We start from the raw sequence: 25,252 nt of genomic DNA, 5'->3' as shown, positions 1-25,252 counted from the left end.
CAGTAACACAGTCAGTACGTACGGGTGCGTGTACTCGTGGAAGCCGGTGTCGGGGTGGTCTCGCCGGCCGTGCGCCAGCTCTCGGTCGTGCACGTCGTACTGCCGGCCGCGCGCTGTACAGTAACACAGTCAGTACGTACGGGTGCGTGTACTCGTGGAAGCCGGTGTCGGGGTGGTCTCGCCGGCCGTGCGCCAGCTCCCGGTCGTGCACGTCGTACTGCCGGCCGCGCGCTGTACAGTAACACAGTCAGTACGTACGGGTGCGTGTACTCGTGGAAGCCGGTGTCGGGGTGGTCTCGCCGGCCGTGCGCCAGCTCCCGGTCGTGCACGTCGTACTTCCCCCCGCGGTTGCGCCGCGCGACGCACACCAGCACCAGCACCAGCAGCAGGAACGCCAGCGCCAGCATCACGCCGATGAACCACCCGGCCGTCGCCATCTTGTCGTCCGGCATTATTAGCGGACCGTCTGAAACACACACCACGCCTTACATCCGCCGCTGCTTTTCAATACTTTACAATGCAATATTTTAGAGACATACAGCGCATAACGAACTTGTTAAACTACGTTACGTCGTAAAACTGTCAGAAACACGAGCAAACTCACCGTTTGTCGTATCGACTTCCTTGATGTCGCTGCTGCTGAAGTACTCCCCGTCGTGAGCCGTTATCTTCACTTCGTATACTTTCCCGGGCTCCAGGCCGGTCAGGATCACGTAGTCATCCTCTGTGACCTCGTTCGTTTGGGTCCACTTGGGATGCCCCTTGAGCTTGTACCACGCCTTGAAGTGCGTCCCCGGATGCCCGTCTAGAGCCGGCAGCCAACGCACCAGAATGTGGGCGGTTCCCTCCTTAGCGGTGAGCATGCTGGCCTCAAAAGCGGGCGTGTCAGGTTGCGCATTGATCACAGACTTCGTCGTTTGTTCCACGTAGTATTTATCCCCTTCGCCAGCTTTCGTTTTCGCTCTGATCTCTATCCTGTACTTCGTGTTGGGTTCCAATCCTGCTAATTTTGCGCGATCGAATTTGGGGTCGATGAGTTTTTTCCGCTCCTGTAGAGGTCCAAGCGAAGTGCCGGTTACTTTTTGGTAGTAGATTTTGTAGCCGGTGAGGACACCGTTTTCGTCCATCGGTTTGTCCCACTTAAGGAGCATAGCGGAGGAACCGATCGGGTAAACTTCGAAGGATTTAACGGTTCCGGGTTTGCCTTCTGGGGTGACGAAGCTGAGAGTCTCGCTGGGCGGTCCGCTGTCGTGGCCGTTGTAAGCCATGATTCGCACGTTATTCTTCTTGTAGGGTTTCAGGACGGCGATGAGAGCTCTGGTGGTTTCAGAGTTGACCTTGACCTCTCTGATCTGGTCCTCCTCTCCGTCGGTCCAGGTCTGTATCCGGTAGCCTTTGAAGTGTCCACGGACGGATTCTGGTGGGACAGGGTTCCAGCTGAGCAGGGCTTCGGTGCCGGACGTGACTTCTACGAGGGTGAAGTTGGTCGGAGCGAGCTGGGGCTTGTCCTCGCCGGACCAGCCGATCACTTCCACGGGGGCCACGTTTGAGGTGCCCTTGGAGTTCATGGCGACCACCTGGAGAATAAAAGAATGAGTTTAGCTCTTAAGTATATTCCGTGGTCTGGTCGACTTTCGTAGGTAAAAAGAGTTGTTGGTCTCAGATTATGGTGATTTATAATTAATAAATACCTTGATCCTGTAGGGCACGAAAGTGGGTGTATTGGGCACGAGCAGCTCGCTCTGCCGCCAGTCGCGCACGGACTCCTCGCTCCACGGCGAGCCGGCGATGTCGCGCCTCCACGACACCAAGTAATAGAATCCAGGGCCGTTGTGCTCGATTTGAGGCATTTTCTGGAATACATTCAATGTCCACATTCATATTGCATACGAACGCAACGAGACGACTAACACATAACGTCTACAGACAACCTAATACACATTTATTATCTGGTCTTGTGCAAATCGTGCTATCAATACTTAAATGCGTCAAACTGTAGCTTACAGAGAACCATTTGTTGTCATCGATATACTGCGGCAAGGGATAATCGTCGTCAATTACGTGAAAAGCCATAAACTATACCTCCCATCGAAATAACATCGGCGTGAAAAATGATGGATGATAAGTAGAAATATCACAAAAAGTCGTCGTTAAGTAGAAATATCACTTTTGTTTTCTCAGCAATTCCAATGCTAAACTCTAACTCAAACCAAAAAAGCCCACTCACCGACCAAAATATGACCATGTTCGTGGGATCCCGGCCCTTGCCTTCCACATTGTCGGGGTTCTTATAGGGCACGTCCGGCTGCGTCGTGCACACGTCCGAATGGCCAGACGGCGAGGAGGGCCCTATCTTGTTGTGCGCTATGACCCTGAAGGTGTAGTTGGCCCACGGGGACAGCTCCACGGTCCAGGAGGAGTCAATGGCCGGCACGTTGTCGCTGGCCACGTCCCACGTGTCGGGCGTGAACGTGGTGTTGTACTGGATGGAGAAGCGGAGGATCGGGGCGCGGTTGTCGCCCATCGGGGACCAGCGGAGCGTCGCCACTTTCTCGTGGCACTCGATGCCGTCGAGAACAGGAGCGTTGGGCTTATCTGTGGACAAACATTACGTATAAGTTGCACGTATACCAGGGATACAGCGTCTCGGCAAACGTAGTGTAAAGTGTAGGACGCCCTGCGGCCAGGTGGAGTGACGATCTGCGAAAACCTGCTGGTACATGCTGGATGAGGCGCTCATTGGGGGCGACCTATGTCTAGCAGTGGACTGCTATTAGCTGATGATGATGTCATAATGGGTCTAGTATGCCAACTCACCCTGGACGGTCAAAGTGGCTTGCGCGCGTGCCTCGTCGATCTCAGTCTTGGCGATGCAGGTGAACTCGCCGGAGTCCAGCTCGCTGGTGTCAGAGATGAGCAGCGAGTAGTCATTGGTGACGCGGAAGCGCGGCTGGTTGTCGAAGTCGATGGGCTCCCCGTTGATGAGCCAGATGATGTCTAGCTTGAGCGAGTCGTCCGCGTTGGCTGTGCAGCGGAACGTCGCAGAAGACCCGGCTGCGACTTCGTAGGGCTCCGGCTTGTCGGTTATCACTGTGCGCTCTGTGGACAAAAGGATGTTGTTAATAACAGCGTTTACCTGCGGCCTTGCTTGCGTGACCTATTAGGTCAGGCAGCCCTAAATTTCAAAATTAATATATAGTTAAGGTGAGAAAAGTTTTTCCATATCGACGTCTTTATGGCATTGACTAAAGATTGATTTTACTTCGCTCCTGTAGGTGTAAACTTTTTTCACCACATACATAATTGGGTAATTTCCTGGGTAAAATATTATTCTATTAATTGTCAGTTGGATTATAAGGAAGAGTTATAAACATGCTCGTTTAAAGGTATTAGTATAAATAAAAGATAAATAAGTGTCACCTGTCTCTCTATCACAGACTTTCTATTATACTTCATTTTTTTAGCCTTAGAAAGAAGGTAAACGATATTGATGTGTGTGTCTTTTTATTGAAAAACACTTTTAAAAATAAGCCACAGCAAATAAATATGTAACAAATAGCAAGGACATTATGATCATTACAATCTTTTGGTATCATAAGTAATAATTTCTAATGCTAAAAAAAACGAAGTATTGTTCCAGTCGATAACGAGATCTAAAGCCACCACATTACCATTCCACCACACACCACATCACATCCCTCAGCATTTCCACCGCGGGCGGAGCTGACTCATTAATGAAACGACTTAGTTTAACGTACAACTATCGGCTACATGAAAGTACTTACATCGCACCTCTATGAAGTTGGTCCATGTAAGTTAAACTTAGACATTAATGAGTCAGCTCCGCTCGCGGTGGAAACCGTCCTTTAGTGAAGCTTATCCTTTCTCTAGTAAATAGCGACCTGTAAACTGGGCACTTACTTTTGACCGTGAGCGAGCCGAAGGCAGACTTCTCCCCGAACTTGTTTTTCGCGTAGCACTGGTAAGAGCCGGCGTTCGTATAGCTGACGTTGCGGATCACCAGGTCGCCTTCCGTTGTTATGTTGAAGCTGGAGAAACATTAAGATTGTGATCAGAAGTTGAGTAGCCGGTGATCAGAGTCAAAAGCAAAGTAACATTCGATGTCATTAGCCGAACTGGTTTGACAGAACAGTGTTCCGGTAATTCTGTCGTCATTCAGACCAGAATGATGGTCTGAACTGACGTCTTAAAAGCCGCATTCACATTTATCTGTCGTGTTGTGTTGTGATGCTCTCTACCTCTGCAGTTAGTTGACGATTTTCTTGGGAAAAAAGTCTGTCTGTGTCTGTCGATAGATGCGGAGCTGAGCGAGAAAGTAATGCAGTCCGGAATTGCGGACTGATTTTCCGTTCGCGGAGCTTCCCCGCTTCCCTGCTTGCGCATGTTCTCCTCTTCGCTTCCCTGCTTGCATTCATTTCTCCGCCCCGCTTCTCAGTTTTGTATGAGTTTTGAAGCTAGTTACCAACTCCCTATTCGCTGAAGAGGACCGGAGATTTTATGCATTTTTATTTTAATATAAAATAGGCTTACGTTTCAATCTCGCTTGATGGAAGGCGAAGATGAGGCCTAACATGGTACACATTTGCCTAGAAGGTGTCTGTTCACTTTGACCATAAAGATGTCCAGATTATATTTTCTTCATAACGTGGTTGTGTATCGAATATGTGTAAATAAATAAGTCTCTCTCTCTTTCGCAGTTCCGCTGCCCCGCTCCGCTCCACACAGGACCAGGCAGCTGAGCGCTGTACTCACTTGCCGCCGGTGAGCTCGACGTCCTCGCGCATCCACTTGACGAGCGGGCGCGGCGCGCCGAACACGCGGCACCGCATCACGGCCTCGGAACCGTCCACCTTGGTCAGGTTCTCGGGACCCTCCTTGATCTCCGGCGGGATCGCTGGGGACCATAACAGCGTAGCGTAACAACACCGGACTCCACAGGTATAAGGACACCATACCATGACCATAAAAGGAACGTCTCAGGCACGGATTGAAACGCGCATACATGGCACGCGACGGCGGCGGTTGGTTAGGAAACGTGCTGGTGGGCATAGTTTCATACTTTTCAATACAAATAATATATTTTTGCCTGCCACGTTGCTATTACGGTCATGGTATGATACGGTGTAATTGGTAGAGACCTGTGATTGGTTTTTTTATTCGACTGGATGGCAAACGAGCAAGTGGGTCCCCTGATGGTAAGAGATCACCACCGCCCATAAACATCTGCAACACCAGGGGTAATAAGTAAGGGGTATAAAAAAGGTTGTGATAGCCTTCTTGTCACACAACTTCCATACAAAACTTTTTTTGTTTCGATTTTTTTCTTTTCTACTTGTATCGTAATTAGTAATCAGTAACCTTAATGTGGGTTAAACGGGATTTTTTTACCACCATGTATATTTTCTAGAAACTAAACAGGCTCGAATGAATCTCAATTTTGACTAAAAAAATATATCCAAACACCGGTTCTCCATAAGCACTCGAACTTTAAGGAGCAGCGATCGATCCAGCCTCCTGACTCACCGGGAATACCTCCGGGCCGAAAATATGCCTTCCTGTAAAATGACTCAGTACTTGACGTGTTACGGTGAACTGCACTCGGCCATCCATTACCATTAGGTTTTGAAACTTGATACATTCCTGGTTTAATTTTGTCATAATTTCAAGGGCACAAAATATGGCCCACTCTACATACAAAATAAAATGGCCAGATTTTTTGCCGCTCAGAATATCAATATTGTGTCTCTACCCTCATAGCAAAGATGAATAGAACGTGTTCATTTAGGGTATTACTAACCTATATACAAAGCCTCATCTTACCCAAACGCCACAGTATTAACGGATAAGTTATGATCAATCAGAGGTCAATTTTGTAGACGTATTGATTTGAGATGCGCTTTATTTGGTGAGAGAAAGTAGTGACGATAAGTGCCTGTCACTGCCATTTCGGCTTAATAATGCGCTTAACTATCGATGACAAAGGTTCTACGGCAGTAGTCACTCGAAAATGTGTTCTGTCTGTGACTGCTTCTTATACCGAAGGTAAGTGTACCAGCTGGTAGGTGAATATAAAGGCTATCGAACGCGAGTGTGGAATTTCTTACGTAGTAAACTATTATGTAATCTGTGGTATGGGATATGCCTACTTGTCTAGTCCTAGCCCCTCGTAGCGAACTTAGTCGTAGGCGCAAGTAACAATATCCGCTAGATTCAGCAGAGTGAGGTGTGGGCGTGTGAACGAAGGATGCGGCCAATCGACCAGCGCCGGCGCTTCCGACTCCTTAGGGGGGACGGTGGTGGCTGTTTTTAGATTTTGATTACGGAGGCCATATTGTCTGAAGCGCTCGCAGACAGAATCGCATTCATTAACTCTTTCTACTACCTTTTACAGTTTACAAATAGACAACAACGATTAAATAACTAATGTGATGAGGATACATTAATTACGCCTATTTACCACCATGGAACGCTGTTATTTTAAACGAAAGGTTATTTCATTCCGTATTCAACAATGTGAAGTTGCCTTGTGAAAAAGCAGTGGTTGCCAAGACTCTAGCTCGTAGCCAAGACCTTAAAAGGCTAGCCAAACAACCCATTTCAGATTTATAAATATTATACTAGCTTTTCCCGCGACTTCGTCCGCGTGGAATAATAACTTTGGGAAGTATTTAATTTATTTAGGATACCTATTCTGCCAATAATATAGCACATAGAAACTTCCCCAGTTTACTGAATAAAATAAACTGAACTGAACTGAACTGAACATCCATAGTCCATGTTCTTGGTAAAACATAAATATTTTGCGGGCCACATTTTAGCAATACGACGTGTATTCTACCCTAACACACAAAAGACTAATTATTATTCCTCATAGTGAACTCTTGACACCTTACGGTCCTTTATTGTAAGTTAGGAGGGTAGGATTATAATAAAAACGGCATTTTTACTAAGCATAGCTACACATATTTCCGATAAACATACTTATAGTAAATTTGTTTGGAATTACTTAAACTTTCATCCCCATATTTATAGTCGAAATTTTAAAAAGCGCCGGAATAAATGATTTTGGGTTTCGTAGCTCAAAGGAAAAAATGGAACCCTTTATAGGATCACTTTGCTGTCCGTACGTCCGTCTGTCTGTCAAGATCCTCTATCTCGTAAACACGCGGAGTATCGGTATCGAATTGAGATTAAAACCCCTAAACTCAGGTCAATAGTCCCGAAATCTGTGAAAAAATCAAACTTCTAAGTCAAGGCAATCAAAAGCTACAGTCATTAAAAAGGTGTGTCCATACCATGCTTAACAGAAGAAGTTGTAGGGCACTTCCGGCTGTCTAAAAACTTGGATTTTTTTGCATAAAGGTAGCTCTTATATAGCAACAATAAATAAGAAAAATCTGGAAATCATATTTTTCATGTCTGACTGTCTATGTCAATAAGCCATCTATTATAACCCCACATTGCGTACATTTTGCTATGAGCTTAAAGGGCACTGCTAACACTGCATCATTTCTTCTGCTAACGTCCCCTCGCCGGTAAAAATTTCAAAACGCTTGAACAAATATCTATTTATTTCTTATAATGTCCAAATGCCAAGTTTCACAAAGAACCACCGATTTATCTTCAATAATGACGATCTTCCATATAAAGTTTCATCCGTTATTTCATCCCCTCACAGGTCGAATTTTCAAAAAAAGCTCAAACAAATATCGATTTATTTCTTATTAAGGGCCTAAATGCCAAGTTTCATGGTTTTATCTTCGACAGCGACAAACTTCCACCATATTAACTTTCATCCCCTATTTCAACCCCTTAAAACCTTTTTTTCGCAATAAAAGATAGCCTATGTTCTTTCCCAAGGTCTATTCTATCTCTGCACCAAATTTCATCCAAATCGGTTCAGCCGTTTAGCCGTGAAAGCGTAACAGACAGACAGACAGACAGACAGAGTTACATTCGCATTTACAATATTAATATATGGATTAAGGGCCTAAATGCCAAGTTTCATGGTTTTATCTTCGACAGCGACGAACTTCCACCGTATTAACTTTCATCCCCTATTTCAACCCCTTAAAACCTTTTTTCGCAATAAAAGATAGCCTATGTTCTTTCCCAAGGTCTATTCTATCACTGTACCAAATTTCATCCAAATCGGTTCAGCGGTTTAGCCGTGAAAGCGTAACAGACAGACAGACAGACAGACAGACAGACAGACAGACAGACAGAGTTACTTTCGCATTTATAATATTAGTATGGATTAGTATGGATTGTAATGTCACTGTACTGCTTTTGGTCATCAATAAAGAATATTTGTATTATATTGTATTGTACCATATCTCTTACACGTCAGTGTAAATCAAAAATGTTTCGTGTTTTAGCATTAAAAGATCTTCGACCCCAAAGTTCTGATTACAAACACCTACCAATTACCCGACTGTTTATTTGATGGTCATTAATAACGTTATCCAGGAGAAAAGAGGGTAAGATAATAGTGTTTTGCGTGCGCCCCCCCCTCCCCTGCCGCGCCTAAAGTTCACACGGGGTTGATTGACACTTTGGAAGGGAGTATTGGCCAACTGCCAACGATTTAAAATCATTAAGGCCGGATAAGTAGCTCCGATCATCACTTGTATATTTGTATTACCAATGGAAGTCATGACATGATGAAAAAAGGTGGTATTTTGTATTTGTATTTGCAGCTCAATATCGTTTATTGCAGTTTTATACGATAGAAATGTGTAAGGAAGCGAATTTGTCTTTTAAGACAACTGTACCAATAGGAAAGCATCGCTTAGAGAGGCTAGAAATTTGAATCAATCTTATTGGTGGATTTTTCCTCGCACACCGAATCCTTTGCCTGGCACATCTCTAATGTATGCGCTGCCTCAGTATTTTTTACATTTTACCTGTCCGATTCCCGGTTAAGGAAGACAAATTTTGAAAATAAAAAGAAAATCTTGCGGTTGCTGTTTAAGTGTCGATCGTTTTTTCTACCCCATGTAATAAAGTCCGATCCTAAAGGGGACGTAACTATTAAAACCATTATACTTGGTCGTCTCTTTACTCCATTATGATAAAATTGTCAAAGACTATAAAAGAGCAAAACGCAACCAAACTCAGAGGAACAAATATAACACCCGTAGAAAAAGTTATATTCGTACCTCAATTACTTCATTCGTGTTACTGCGGAAGCAAGGGGATTGAGTTTACAATCATTTTAGCTTTCATACGAGTTTATTACGGGAAGTAACCTAGTTAAGAGTTATGAAACCATTTCCAGCATTTTACTACCCCTTGACACACAAGAGAGGTCAATAGGCAGCGTCATAAAACTCCATCAAGAACGGAACAGTTAACCATAGTAAAGGACTATAGCATAAGTAAACGCTAAGCTTTTATATATTTACGGTGATGACTCGTCCCGTACCAAGAATGCCATATTCAAGAAGAAGTTGATGTAGGTCAGAGTGAGGAAGCATCGACGAGCCCTATACGAGCAGACTACATACTTCCATGACAATTACTACACATTATAGATTTGCCACTTGCTTTTGACAGCCGCTAATTCACCTGCCGATCGGCATTCCAAGTTTCCTACGATGTTAGTAAGAGGCACAAAGTATATGGTAGGTGTATCTTATCTCCTAAGACGTAAGGTACTTAACCAAGGGAAGGACTGTAGGTATTCCTGTAAAATTTAGATTATGTAACCCATTTAATTTATAATATTTACGTATTGCATATATTTCTAATTTAGTTTGTTTTGTCAACTTTAATAGTTAAGAGAATAGGGAATAGGGCATATTAGAAAGCTCTGCGCAGGGACACTAGCGCAAAAACCTCCATGACAACGTCAATTCTCTTTATATTTTGTCGCCTTGACCTATGACTGATCATGTAGTATAGTACCTATTAATTAGTAACAAAATAACATGATATTTACATCGATAGTAACGATAGAGCTAAATTTTCCGAAAATTTAATTTAAATAATATGATATTATGGCATTTTAAGAACTCAAAATACTGTTTACTGTTTTGTGCTAATGCTGTACTCTGACGGCAGAAAAATGCAGTAATATTCCCTACTGTAATATAATTTTTATAAAAAAAATATACTTTCTTCCAAGTTTCTTGAGGCGCATTCTTCTTGACAATAGCAATGATTCCTTGGCAGCAGACGACAAAAAAACATGCAAACCGAAGGCAAAGGCGGGAGGATTCCGTAAGCAGCGCAAAAGCCTAGGTTTCTATGGCAACATAATTAGCACCGCCGGTCAATGAACTCGCTTGAGATACTTGTTGAGCTTAGCAGGTATAAGAGTTCGCAATTTTGTTTAGAAATTGGAAGTTTACAAGTCCGTAATGGGTAATCTTTTGATCAAACTTATTTTAATTTAATTATAATGTCATAATAGGTAGGTAAACTGTCAAAAATCTGCTAGACCCATCAGCTATTAAAAATAAACTATACTCAAAAATTGCACCCCTCTCAATATTATGAACGAGCTCGACCCGACTTCACCTTGCCTTGTTACTATGTGCCCTTTTCACAACGGCTTGCAAAAAGTTGCCAGTCACTATATTTTACGAAATACTTTACAACTCTAAAGTTCAATATCACAAATCAAAATCAAAAAATAAATTCCGTAAGTAAGCCGGAAAGGTCTCTTCTTTACATGTCACTTTTTTATACTACCAGTGCTTTCGGACAGATCGTCAATCCAAGAAGAACGCGCCGCAAGAAACTTGTATTTTTTTTTTCTAATATTCCCTTAAAAAGCAATGTGACAATAGCCTATGTTTTTTTTTTGATGAAGCTATCATTAAAATGGTCAAGTACTTGTTAAGCCGACAACACGTTGGACGCTTGATAGTAAATTAGGAAGTTAGTTGATTTCATTTGAATAGTTTTCACTATATCGATAAACATTGTTTCGGTGACTACAAGTGAAATTTGAAGTTACATCAAAACATTTCTAATTCTATTGTTTTTCCCCAAACAAACCACAGCGCGGCGGTAATTGTTCGTTGATAGTCGTGTTACATAACTGAGCGGTAAACCGTATTGTCCCCGTAGTTAAAGCCCTAAAAAACGCGCTGAGTCACAGCGCAATATCCGCAACCCACCCTCACGTGGATCAAGCGATTAAGCTTGGTTCAATCCACCCCTATGTAGGGGGTACCACTCGTCCCGAAAAACCAGGATTTTCTCTTTGTCTAGATGGTCTAGATGGTATTGTGTGCTGCTTCCGCTATTCCAAACTGCATAAAATTTGCTTATTGCTAAAATTTATTAACTAAAATTTAAGGGTAAGCAAGCCAACGCTTTCGAATAATGTACATAACATAATTCAAACCTCGGTCGCAAATGGTTTCAAGCGCGATCTTCCGTAATCGTATATCCCGCTCACACAGATTACACATGTCTCTACCAAGGAATGTCCCAACTAAACCCCCGAAAGTTGCAGCACCTACCGACGAAGTGCACTCTGCAGTCTCCCCCGACGCGGCCGCACCCGCGCATTCTTCCGCGGGTGCCGCTCTGTGCCCAGGTAGCACCAACACGCGACGCTACGGACAGCTGCAACTGTTTTTGTTCCTTTGCGTGTGTCGGAAAAATCGACGGTGTCATTGATTGATATGCCGGTGAAAGGGAGACTGCTCCCTAGCTGAGTTATATTGTTTACTTAGCCTTGCTTTGTTAGGTAGTATAGAATGCTTTGCTGCTATAGAGAAACTAAAAAAAACTTAAGAGATTATTGTATGTGATTGTTTCTTAAATTACTTGGTCACTTGTGGATCTCTTGCTATAAAATACCGCCAAATGTTCAGATAAACAAACTTAAATTAAAATGTTGGTACAGTTTGCTATTAGAGCCTAAACAAATCGCTAAAGTTACTTTCTATGAGACGAGTTGTGCCCGGGAAAGGTTTTGCATCTCAAATATCAAGTTTCCCGGCGGCACAATATCGCGAGAGAAATCCCCACTTAAACATATTTATTCAGCTTTTACAGACAAACGCTCCCCTAAGCGTGAGAGTATGAATACATAAACCGTAGTTCAGAGTAAACAGCCAGCGATTCGCGAATGAGTGAGCGGTTCCACAGGGATTGTAAACAAACAAACGGTCTTAGCCGACGTTTCCATTAGCGAGGGACGCTCGTAACACGCACTAACACTCATGCTGTGGGCCGTAGGAGCGCGGCACGTTTGTTTTCTCAATAAAACTCTGGAATTGTGAATGACAACGTGAATGCTCCAATTTACTATGACGTGACGGGTTTATTTGTAGTGAAATATACTTCCGGAGGATTGTTTCTGTTCTTTATTTGGGATTTATTTTTAGTTTTGTAAGGGTCGAACATTTGTGAAAACTGGAACGTCAGTCACATGTCTTACTAATCTCTACTAGTTTAATCTGTCATGACTCATAACGTAACATTAATAATTTTATAGAACCCTGTATCTCTTTGTTTTGTATTGCCTAACAATTTCAATGTTTCCTAAACATAACATATATGTAATTCAAAATGCGAATAAAAGATACGTAATCGGAATCATTTCCTGTAATTGCATATTTTCGGTCCAGCGGCTAAATAGGACTAAAGACAAATTCGTCTTCTGAATACTCGTATGTACCAACTTGATGTCAGAAATCTTACATAAAATAAATGTGTCTGTTGTCTCTCTCCAGTATCAAAACCAGGAAAAAACTTAATCAGTGACAGTATAGGTACTACTTTTTTCTGGAACTACATACGAGCTTTGACCTTCTTGCTACGCTGCGTAATTGTAGTTGCAGAAAAGCTTGTAAGTAGTTCTTTCATATGGAGTTGTTCAAGTAATTGAATCAGTACATTCATAGTTTTAACACTGGTTTGACAATAAAAAAAACACTCACATTGCACGTTGATGAAGACATCCTTGTAGACATAACCGATGGAGTTGGTGGCGTTGCATCCGTAATTTCCAGTATCCTTCTTCGTCAGGTCAGTGATGATAATGGAATCATCGGATATCTGCCTCCTAGGGTTTGGTTCAGCTTGTTCGATGGGCTTGCCGTTGTGTACCCACTTGATTTGCGGATTGGGAGTACCGTCGGCTTTGCAGCGGATGACGGCCGTTTCGCCTTCAGCCAGATTCTGGAACTGGGGCTCTTCGGTGAAGAAGGGCGCCGCTGTGGAAACGAGAAGAACATTAGACTGTTGTAAGGTGGACTTGAAAGCAAACGTTGTCGCTTCGACTGTTTCATTATTTTAATTCAGATTTTGGCGTCCCAAAAATGATGGACCTTAAATTCCCATATGGTTTAAAAGTTATGTAATTCAAGAGACTATCATGCAGCGTGATTAATTAAAAGAATGTAGTACATGTGTAATATCCGAATTAGTTTTGTATACATAATGTACCTATTACCCAAATTTGGTGTGGGATTGGTTTGCAAGACCAATAAATTTGTAATGGCGCAGTCAAGACAAAATCGACCATAAAATGTGTGAACGTATTTGGCATGTCGCCATAACAGAAACTTTTACCATCTTTATATTCCGACATTAAAATGCTGTTTTACTTGAAAATAAACTCGAATATGAAATATTAAACGAGCTAATCCATACTAATATTATAAATGCGTTTGTGTGTTTGTATGTTTATCCGTTTTTCCCGTCGAAACGGAGCGACGGATCGACGTGATTTTTGGCATAGAGATATAGTTCATGGGTCAGAGAGTGACATAGGCTACTGTTTATTCCAGAAAAATGCACAGTTCCCGAGGGAACAGCAACAGCGCTCGATAACCGAATTCCACGCGGGCCAAGCCGCGGGCAAAAGCTAGTATGAAATATTAAAGACAATGCCCATATGTTATTGAAAGCACAGGCGAATTTTAACTTAAATTTAGTTCGTTTTGATTTAAGATTCATCATCATCATCACAGCCATAGGACAATCACTGTTCGACATAGGCCACCCCATAGACTTCCAGTTGCTTCGGTTGGAAGTGGCCTGCATCCACCGTGAACCCGAGGCTTTTAGGTCATGCATTCATTAATTAAGAATTAAGATTGATTTCGACAAATAAACGCCAATCTTTCACCGACCCCGAACCTTTCGCCTGAAAATATCTATCCAGTATTTATATTCATCAAGATGTCCAGAAAGACCGGGTATTTGCACCGTCAGTGTCCAAAATAGAGGTTTAATGGGGCTTAGTCTAAAACACCTGTGAAATGGGAGTGTTATTGGAGCTCGGCGCCGGCGGAAGGGTGCTTACCGCTCGGAAATGAGGGGATAAGGGGAAAACTGGTACGCGAGTATACACCGTGTTATTTTTGATTTCCGTTAACTTAAGCATTCGACAGGTCAAAGAAGTTACTTTCTCCAAGACACTAGTGGCCTAACTGTTAGGTACTGTTTAAAAGCTGATCAAGAATTATGATAATTAATTATGCGCATTAAAACAGTTTAAATCTTCATAATTAATGAGGTTTATGTCCGTAACTAGACTAGTGTTCTCAATTCAGACATTTAGCAAAAGATGGTTAAAAAAGTGAGTTTTTATGGTGTCCCTCGTCAAGTTTATAAATACATTTTATAATTTGACCTTTAACAATGACTGTGAAGTTATAATATGTACGAAAAAAAAAAAAAAAAAACGAAATAAAAGATATTTGTCCGTAACGTTAATTACCAGGTAGTTTCTATCAATGAACTGGCAGTCTGCTGTAGTTAGAGGAAATCAATAAAAACACGGTGTATAGACTGGGTATCTGTCCTGAACGCAGCCCACGTACTCAATTACTTACGTGAGATTGCATCCCCTGAACGACGTTCGGCTAGCACAATTTGTCGCGACTAGCTTTGTCGCTATTTGCGTCCCTTTCTTACTTGTTGTATTGAAAGAGACGCGAATATTCACACCTGCTGGGAGATTAAAATGCGGCGAAGGAATGATTGCGGTAGGTACCTGTCGTATCGATTGGTTTGGAAAGTAATGTTTATTTCATATGTATATAGGCTACCTACAAGCATTTAAGACAGATTATATAGCATTAGTTACTGTTTGAGAACGAAATCGATTTTTAAAATAACAACCAATGTCCTTTGTCAACTTTAAATGACGATTCAATATCAACGAAGTAGGTACTCGCTCTAAACGTATCCGTTTTTCTACTTTTTTTTTTATTGCTACGACTAAATTGCAAAATGTCACAAAAGATATACTTGCTAACTTTACAAAACCTTTTACAGTCTAGTTTGGCAACAAAATCTTAAAAATCAACCAACTGCGTAATACACTCCATACTATCTGTAACCGTACATAACAATAGTTTTCGAAAAATTCATACGTCCCACCGCTGGGCTTAGCATTAGAGGGATTGGGCTGTAGTTCCCACGCGGGCAACTTCGCAGGTTTGTGCAGGTTTTCTCACGTTTTCCTTCATCGTAAAGCATGGTACATTTTAAATGTAATTTCGCACATGAATTTCGAAAAGTCATAGCTACCTGACTTTTCACCCACGATCGTCTGCTTGAGAGACTAATGTCAGATCACTAGGCCGACACGGCTGTTTCGAAAAAAAAATATCTAACAGAAAAGTTTACTCTCAATGTACGGTAGAAAACCTAATAAACCTATTGAAAGTTCGTTTTCATAAATAAAATCAGAATAATTGGCTGTGACAGACAAACTCCGGTCATCTCATGAAAGCTTCATTGTCAGAGTGATGGAACTCTCGCAAGGGACATGTTATAGTTATTAGTATTAGCTGTCGTGACTTGTGTAAAATAGGTTAGCATCAATGAGCCCAAATTCTTCGGAGTCCCGCTATGGCGGTCGGATATGTAGGGCAAATATGCGTTCCTTATTATACCCGGAGTTAGCATTATACGCAGGGTTATCGACATAGGGATTGAGGCCTTTTTGATGGCAATGCGTCTGAAATGGGGTTTTGCGGGCCAACACATACATGACTGTAAATTTAGGAGTAAACATTTTTTCATGGTTGTTTCCAAGTAGATATTTCAAAAAATTAAAACGATTTTAAATGTTACAATTACAACACACATTGATGCAGTGAATGAACAAAAATTAAAAATTAAACTACCACTAGGTACAGATCGCTAAATGTATTAGACTTATAAAAAAATTGAGATTGGTTGGGACATGGGGGAGAAAGGTCCTAGGACTCTTAGAGTGGCGACCACGAACCGGAATACGAAGCGTTGGCAAGCCTTCCATTAGGTGTACCGACGACATCGCGAGAGTTCCGGGCAACCGGTGGATGCAGTGGCGAGTTGTCGTTCATTGTGGCGTTCTATGGGGAGGGTCTTTGTTCAACAGTGATGTCTTTCGGCTGATGATAATGATGATGAGATTGCATATTTTGCACGGTGATACTATCAAAGAATAGTCACTAAAAATAGTGGAAGGATTAATATTTCTATTCAGGGATTTATTTTGATCTAATTTCCTTCGGAATTTCTATAGGAGCTGGCAACCTTCATTTGGGCGAGCAAGTTATTGGCACGAGTGACGGAATAATTACTATGGACCCGCGCCTCCAGTCGTGGCCAGGGCATTCGTTAGCAACCATCATAGACAATGCTCTTTCGTGGTGCCTTATATACCTCACTCAGAACTTTTGGATGGTTAAATATAAATACTGCCTTCGAGAGGTCTTCAAAACGAGTCTATAACGATTATTCCAAACATAGTATGCAATTTACGTATAAAAATGTAACGGAAATAATTCGGAAGTTACGTCTACTGCACTGCAACTGACACGGATGCCGCGAGGTCTTGGACGAATTCTAAGTGCCTAACGAGCAACATCTTGACAGCCATTCATTATGATTTATAAAGGCGGTTGTCAAGATAAATTGCGACTGCGAAAATGTGCGAGATCACGGGGCATGCACCATATTTCTTAAACTTGCTTTGAATTTAGGAGCCCATAGCCGCTTGATTTTGAATAACAAGATTACTTTCTTGGCTGAAATGCCGGAAATTTTTAGGCAAAAAACTTTTTTAGTGTTAAAAAGAAGTAAATACGACGATAGACAATGTCCGACCAGCTAGGAATATATCTAGTGTAAGTAATAGTGTAAAATTAAAACAAATTGACAAATCTCCGGTTAAGTAAATTTCTATAAATAGAAATTGTACAAGTACTTAAGATGGGAACAATGTTTTGAATTTTCCATTTTGACCAGTCGGAAACCTCCCCGAGTGCTCGGGAGTTGCTACTCCCTTCTATCCTAGGCTGTGAACGCATGAATTACTCAGAAACGAAATGAATAAACAATTCACAAAACAAAATTAGTTTAATTGATATCATGCTACAAAAAGCCATTAGGTTGGGAATGAAATTTACACGGCAACACGCGCCAAGGCAATCCGATACGGACATATATTTGGCCTAAGGGGGAACGATGTCCCTATACAACTCGCCTTTATTAGGCGGGGTCACCCACATTGTTAGTTTTGGACTTAGGTATTCGGTACGCGTGAAAAATTGTCTATGAGAGACTGCTGATATTTTGCCGAAATAGGGTCTGAAACATAGAAAACAATGGACAGTAGAATTAAAAGCGAATTAAAGTGATAAAGTAAAATTTATTTACTCTAACCTTTCTCAAAATTCGCACTTTAAAGTTGAATATTTTGCAAAAAAAAACACTGAATCGAAAAATCGTTTTAGTAACCCCTACATGGTTTTAAAATCATCCCCCACTTTACGCCTATGGGAGAGGTACTCTAAAAAAAAATTTTATTATTTTTTTTTATTGTGCCACTTTGTCGGCAAGTTTACATATATATTCGTGCAAAATTACAGCTTTCTAGCATTGATAGCCCCTGAGCTAAGCCGCGGACGGTCAGACAGACAGACAGACATGGCGAAACTATGTAGGGGTTCCGTTTTTGTCATTTTGGCTACGGAACCCTAAAAAGGAACAGTAAAAAGTTTAAAGACGCAAGGAGTTTGCTATATACAGCCTACAGGGTATGTACCGAATGACAGCAAGTTAAAAATATTAATGGACAATAATGGTCATTTGATATTATGCAATTTGAATTTTCTCAGAAACTGTACTTTACAGGATTGTTATAAAATAAACCAAACGTAAGCTCAATTTGTAAATTACAATCACAAAAAAATAAATCATAATTTCACCAAAAATTATGTCATCAAATGACCATTCTGTATTTCCTTCATTACTCTTTTTAAACTTTATTTATTTTGACACAATTGATGAAACACTATTGCGGTACTGGAATTGCGAACATCGACTCATTAAAGTTTTCTAATAGACTCTAGTTCGTAATAACTTATTTACCGCCCTTAAGGCTGCGTTTCCACCAGAGCTGCGCTGTGCGAGGATAGGTAAATTAAGCGTTTCTACTGGTTCATGACAAACACATTCCTCGCACACATTCCGTTTCTGGTTCCGATAAACTAAATTGAAAACATCAGGGGCCTACCACGCTCTCTTAATACGATTCAGTTTAGGCTCTAAACTGAACTGCATCGCTATTTCGTACCACGACGTTACTTTTGCGATTCAGTTCAAGCACGGTTCAGCGACAGCGATACAGACATTTTCATTCACTCACTTCAAGCGGTTTTCGTACCATGATGCTTAACTTGAGTGGGAATTGATTCGCTTCAGTGTCAAATTAGCGATTCAGTATAAGTGTAAATTCTTTTGGAATTTGAAGTGTTTTACTTGGAATATTTTTAAATTTCAAGAACTTTTAAACTTTTATTCAAGTTTTATAACTTTTCGGTACTCACGACATTTTGCTTCTTAACTCCTCATTGATAAAACTATTTTTTCAGTGAGAAAAGAGACTCGTGGATTAGTGACAGCGTAAACATTTTATTTGTAATCAACACAACGGTTGCTAAGAACACGGAATGACATAGAGTTATGGTTTTCCAAAATAAAGAGGTTTTAGTATACAATATTTGGTTTGCATATAGCGGCATCCCTTTCGTGACTTAGCGTTTCAGTTTCGGACCAGAGACAATATCAGTCTTTCATTCACTTGTAAACCATTGAGACCAAAGATTGAGACTCAGCTCTGAGAAATAAACGTCGTGGTACCAATTTCGACGATTCAGTTTAGGTGCCTAAATTGAACTGCTCTGCGTTTGGATCGTTTATGAAAAGATCATGGTAGGCCCCCTGGTGCCGTTTTCGGTTCGATAAAACCACATCCGTCACATCCCTGGTGGAAACACAGCCTGAGACACAATGTACAATTACAGTCTATTTAAGGCTCGACTACTAGAGTGGACAAAATTGGACACCGAAATCTTTTTAAGCGACTGTACGTGCTCAGGAACGGATGCTCGAAGTCTCGTCTCGATTGTTACCCGTGCTCGTTACTACGTTCCGACGACTCCAACAATTTCACTTTACGTTGTGGCAGAGAGTGTCACGCCTTTTAATTATAGACTGCCATGAAATGTTCTACAAATTGGGCATTGTCATAAGTGACCGTGACCCGCAATGTTTAGGGAGCGGAGTCCGATACTAACCTACATAGAATTACAAATTTTAACGTCAAATAAGTGGTTGCTTGCTTATAAAAATAAAGAACAGGTTCTGGTTAAGAAAAATAGCCAGGTTTTCCACTAATAGGGATGATGACACCACCAATCAACTAATGTAATTTTTATGTTCTGTCAAAACACGATTCTGCCATAGATTTTGTATGGCCATCATAGGTAGTTATAACATCACCTCTTTCTCAATTCAATCGACTGTGATTGGTTTTTTGGAGTCTTTTTGTATTTTAGATGTCGCTAGTGCTGCTGCTTAAGTAGCGTAGTAGAAATAAGCAACCTGAGATATGTATGCATAGGAAAAATTCGTGTCTAGATTCCTGTCCAGCGGTGGTGTAGGGGTTATAGCACGCAGCACGGATTGCTGAGGACCTGGGTTCGATTCCCAGCGCTGGTCTATTTTTCTGGTTTTTCTGTGCATCCATGTCTCAGTTTGTATTTTCAATCGACTGTTTCTATTGTTCTAAAAGTCTCCGCTACGTGTCCATGGAACACTACCTTATGACCCGCATATTAAACGTATTGGGTGTAAATAAATAGGTATCTGTTAGATCTGTCCGTACCGCAACCAAAATCTTTCTTGCTAATAATCCTGCTTTCGAAGAACTTCGCGCTGCAGAGGCCATATTGAATACGCGCGCGCTGATTCGCTCGCATTCACTATCTATGGGTGTCAAATTATGTCCAGGTAAACTTGTTCAGATTTAATATTCATTGTTTTCCGGTATCACCATTTATTTATGCTATCTGTACCATAAAAGTGCGAATACTAGTGCTACAATTCCACATAATTGTCACTTATTTGTATAAGAAAAAATATTTTACTAGAGTTCACCCGCGGCTTCGCACGCGTAAACTATTCGAACTGGTACAATTGAAATTCCGGGATTTTATAAAATTTCCCTGGAATTCCCAAAATTTATATCGTGGTCTTCTTCGACGTTGCGTAAAGAACAACTGTCCAAAATTTCAAGACTCTAAACCCAGCGGCTTAAATTTCAAAATGTTATCCCTATCCCGTGGGAATATCGAGATAAAAAGTAGCCTATGAGTTATTCCAGACATGCAGCTACCTACATACCAAATTTTATGACTAAACCCAGCGGTTGTTATTTCGAGATTTTATCCGTGTCCCGTGGGATTAGCGTGAAGGAGTAACAACACACACACACACACACACACACACACACACACACACACACACACACACACACACACACACACACACACACGCACGCACGCACGCACGCACGCACGCACGCACGCACGCACACACACACACACACAAACTTTCGCATTTATAATATTAGTAGGATCGGTACAGGGGCCAGGGTCTAATATCTCTATGTGAAACAGTGGCGACCACAACAGTGTACTGACCTTTAATCTGAAGGTTGATGGAGTAAGTCTGAGCCGTGCCGACGCCGTTGCTGACCTCGCAAGTGTAGGAGCCCTGGTCGTCGTACCCCACGCGGCGGATCACCAGCGTCTTGCCGTAGTTGTCCTGCGTCAGCCGGTGCGAGGAGAGGATGGTGGAGCCGTTCTTCTTCCAGACGACTTGCGGCAGCGGCCTAAGGGGAAAACATGCGTCACATGACTTAGGACGAAGATGCAGATAACTCTTCCCACTGTCGGGGAATTGACCAGGTATTAGTAGTTATCGAATATTTTCTCGTTCCAGAAACATACAATAGACTTCTATTAGATAGATTCCTTGCCCATAAAAGCTATGAGGGGTGGCTGAAGTTTTTAAGTCTAAAAAGAACTTTAAAAAATATTTAGGAACAAATCTACGACTATTTTAAGATGATTCTCCTAATTCCCCCTATCCTCCCCCTCCCTCCCCCATACCCTGCTTTACCCCCCCCCCACCCTTTTAGACCGACAACGCACCCGCAGTCTTAATATTGCTGTAGGTGTCCATGGGCGGCTGTGATCGCTTACCATAAGGTAAACCGCATGCTCGTTTGCCACCTATTTGATAAAAAAAACTAATAATGCATTTTTTATTATACCTTCTTTTACTTCATAAGGATCTACTTACGTTCCACCGTAGATGCAGTAGAGTTCGACCTTCCGTCCTCGGAGCGCGACCTCGTTCCTCCTCGTAGTATACTGTCGGACAGGCTCGTGCTTGTTAAGCGTCGGCGATATCCCCGTCTGCTGCACGTCCAAATAGACCTTATTACCGAGTTTGTACTCGTTCCTGAACAGCGACTTAGCAGCGCAAGTGTATGCGAAATCCGAGCTGGCGTCGAAGCGAGTCACATTCGAAAACCAGAGGTTACCCTCCGGGTCGAGAGTCATGCGCGAGTTGTTGATGGTTTTCAGCTGGCCCTGGTCGCCTTGTAACATCCAGTATACGTTCGGTTTGGGCCAACCGTCCGGAGGATGACAGGCGAGTTTGAATGGTAACCCTTCCTGGGCTTGGACTGTTTTCTGGGAGCCATCGGTTTCCTTGAAGGAGTTGAGCTCGGCTTTCCTGACGAAGACCGAGTTGGATGTGGCGGTGCCCCATTCGTTGTACGCGAAGCACTGGTACTGGCCGAGGTCCTCGTCTTTGGGGTTGGTGACGACCAGGGAGCCGCGCCCCGGTTGCTGCGAGATTCGGTTGTCATAGCTCGTGTATTCGAACGGTTTGCCGTTTTTTATCCATCGGTATCTGTTGCGGACAAAGAAGTAAGATTAGACAAATTTATTTGCGAGACTGTTGGCCCAGCACACAAGCTGCACAACATAAAACTTATCTCTTAAGCTAACGTATACTGTTTGGAAAGGGATATTGTGAGTGTTGATCATCGGAAGCTTTAACACAACCGTTTGTTACGGACGTACGACCCAGTCACGACTACACACGACTAGCGGTGCGATGAGCCTTTCCTCTGTTCATTCCGACTCGAGTGCTGTCAATTAACAGAGAAAATGCTTGCAAGAGAATGAATCTCTTACGCACACAAATACGGATTCAGTTGGGTTATGTGCACTGGGCCCAATAACTATTTTTTTTCCAAAATACATACATACTTTCCTGAAATGTAGGTACAAGTCTGTTACACCGGGCGTTTATAGGTACGTATGTGTACAAACAAATACGGCTTTTTTCTAAAAATGTGTTCATTGGGAAATGCACTTTTTGAGATAGTACACCTTCCAAGAAAGTGATTGCAAAGAAGTGAGTCCTTTAGTGAGAGTGCACATTTGAAGACAAAGACTTTTTTGTTTTGAGTCTAACAACAGGTAGCATGGTGTACGGTTGTGTCACTCTGAAGATGAGCTCTGGTTGAGTTCGAAACGCGTCAGTGTAGTGTGGTGGTGGTGATAGATGGGTTTGTGTGATTTGTGTGTGTTCTTACAGTGTGGAGGTGGAGGAACTGCATGAACACGCATATTTTGCATAAGCTTAGCTATCTTAAGGTCGCGGGTGAGCAAGGAAATTCTTTTGGTTCATTTATTTAGTTTACTCAAAACAAATGCCGATGACAATATTATTCTTAGAAAAATTAAAACAACATTACATTCTGTCAGCTATAGTTAATTGTAAAGTTTCTCTTTGATCTTAACAAAAGCAAGAAAAAACCCTAAAAATCGTGATTTAACTGTACAGTTAACATTAACCACGTTTACATTTTTAATAAAGACGGTTTTACGAACATTTGGCATTAAAAAGAGATGACGTCATGAAGCTCTGGGCGCGATTTATTAGTCCTTATTGACCTACAAATATCCAGCGCGAGTGGGTATGAGGTATGGGTCAGGCTATAAATAAAAGAAGGGAGATCTGCGTTATGAACGCGTAGTATTCGTACTTTATTAAGCGTTGACGTGCTCCTTAGTCACTGCATCATATTCGTATCCCGTAATAATTATATTACGCATCCAACATCATCCAGGATGACGCGCCGCGGAACGCAAGCTCCATCGCACTTTATTTTTTTGTCACCGATAGTTTTCCATCTACGGAGCTTGTGATGGCGACTGTGCCACATTTAATTAAGAAGTGTAAGTTATGTAATAGTTGTATTTTGTGTTTTTTTGTGTTTCTTGTATATATAAATATTCTTTTACCCGCGACTTGCACGCGTAAACTATTCGGTCTGTAGTTGCAATTGAAATTTTCGGGATTTTACAAAATTCCCTGGAAATTCCAAAATTTATATCGTGATCTTCATTGAGGTTGTTTGTGAATAACTGTACAAATTCAAACTAAACCCAGTGCTGAATTTCAAAATTTTCCCTATCCAAATTCAAATCATTTATTCAGTAAATAGGCCGCAAAGGGCACTTTTACACGTAGTTTTTTAAACTACCAGCGCTTTGAAAGACTATCATTGCCAAGAAGAATGGCCGCAAGAAAACTTGGCAGAAAGTCATTTTTTAAAATAAAAATTACTAAAAAATACTTAAAAACTATAGTATACAATTTAAAAAAATACAAAATAATAATAGTAATAATACAGGATGTATGGGGTCCCTTAGTTACAAAAACTATCCGGGGAATATCGATAAAAATAGCCTATGTGTTATTCCAGAGTCCAGCTGCCTACATACTAAATTTTCATGGCTCTTAAGCCAGCGGTTGTTATTTCAAGATTTTATCCCTAGGTATCCCGTGGAAAATCGGGTCAAAAAGTCGCCTATTGTGTTATTTCAGACGTCCAACTACCTACATACTAAATTTCATGACTCTTTTTAATAGTTATAAACAACTTTTCGCCAAATTTCATCCAAAACCGTCCAGCCGTTTCAGCGCGAAGAAGTAACAAACACACTCACTCACTCGCAAACTTTCATATTTATAATATTAGTAGGAAGTAGGATAATTGAATTATACAGCGCATTGGTTTCATAACTGTATTGCTGTATTTTTTGATTATTAAATAAATTATTTATTAAGAAATACTAGTGAGTCAAGTTGTTCCTTGAAAAATTGGTCAAAGTATTAGCTCAGACCACGCGCAGACAATAACAGAACTAAACAATGACGAATCAAAACTTGAGTGGGAAGAGGAAATCTTAAGCCGACAGGCTAAATAACGTAATATATATACTGCTAAGGACATCAATGAAGCCTAATTACAGTAATGGTATCATCATCTTCAGACTGGACACAGTCTTCTCCGAAGTCTTGGGCTGTGGTTTGTGTATGTGGCCCAATTCGGATTGGGACCTTCACTCACGTAGGAAAAGAAGAAGACTCACATACACCATGGAATTGCTTCGCAGGTGTGTGCAGGTTCCTCGCAGTGTTTCCCTTCACCGAAAAATTACAATCTCATCTGCTGGAGAGGCCATAGGTGAGATTCCGCGCTTGAACCCTCGAACCTCTGCTCGAGTGGTCATTCTATGTGTGAATCCGGGCCACATCCACTACCCTCTACGTGAGACCTATGTATGGCCACAGGTCAAAACAAATAACTGTAAATTGGTACTGAATCAGTATCATATATTTATTCACCATAGTCTGTGACTTCCTTACTTTCATATTAATTATACGTAATTAATAAAATTAATTGTGTGGTCAACTCAAACTCTTCCTTACTCTTAAACTAGACGATTGAATTGACCTGAGCGACCGAACTTTACTTGAATTTTTTTGTTAAATCGTGTTTTTTTGGAGAAGATACTTATTTAAATGAGCTTTAAAAGTAAAACAA

The 25,252-nt window shown here is 41.6% G+C and overlaps 1 protein-coding gene across 1 annotated transcript in view; it reads right to left on the bottom strand.

The window, feature by feature from the left end:
• Window positions 1-25,252, bottom strand: part of Nrg (Neuroglian) — a 42,995-nt gene that overhangs the window by 5,725 nt on the left and 12,018 nt on the right. The window contains exons 4-13 of the mRNA XM_074102050.1: window positions 21,643-22,260; window positions 20,979-21,169; window positions 12,927-13,202; window positions 4,774-4,915; window positions 3,922-4,049; window positions 2,818-3,099; window positions 2,228-2,595; window positions 1,692-1,853; window positions 605-1,577; window positions 259-466 (exon numbers count right to left, since the gene is read on the bottom strand). Of these exons, the coding sequence (XP_073958151.1) occupies window positions 259-466; window positions 605-1,577; window positions 1,692-1,853; window positions 2,228-2,595; window positions 2,818-3,099; window positions 3,922-4,049; window positions 4,774-4,915; window positions 12,927-13,202; window positions 20,979-21,169; window positions 21,643-22,260 (3,348 nt within the window). The remainder of the gene's footprint in view (window positions 1-258; window positions 467-604; window positions 1,578-1,691; window positions 1,854-2,227; window positions 2,596-2,817; window positions 3,100-3,921; window positions 4,050-4,773; window positions 4,916-12,926; window positions 13,203-20,978; window positions 21,170-21,642; window positions 22,261-25,252) is intronic.

Source organism: Choristoneura fumiferana, chromosome 18 (genome assembly GCF_025370935.1).
Source record: "Choristoneura fumiferana chromosome 18, NRCan_CFum_1, whole genome shotgun sequence".
In the NCBI taxonomy this organism is placed as follows: domain Eukaryota; kingdom Metazoa; phylum Arthropoda; class Insecta; order Lepidoptera; family Tortricidae; genus Choristoneura; species Choristoneura fumiferana.
The sequence above is the reverse complement of the archived record's forward strand: the minus strand, read 5'-3'. Positions and strand labels throughout refer to the sequence as shown.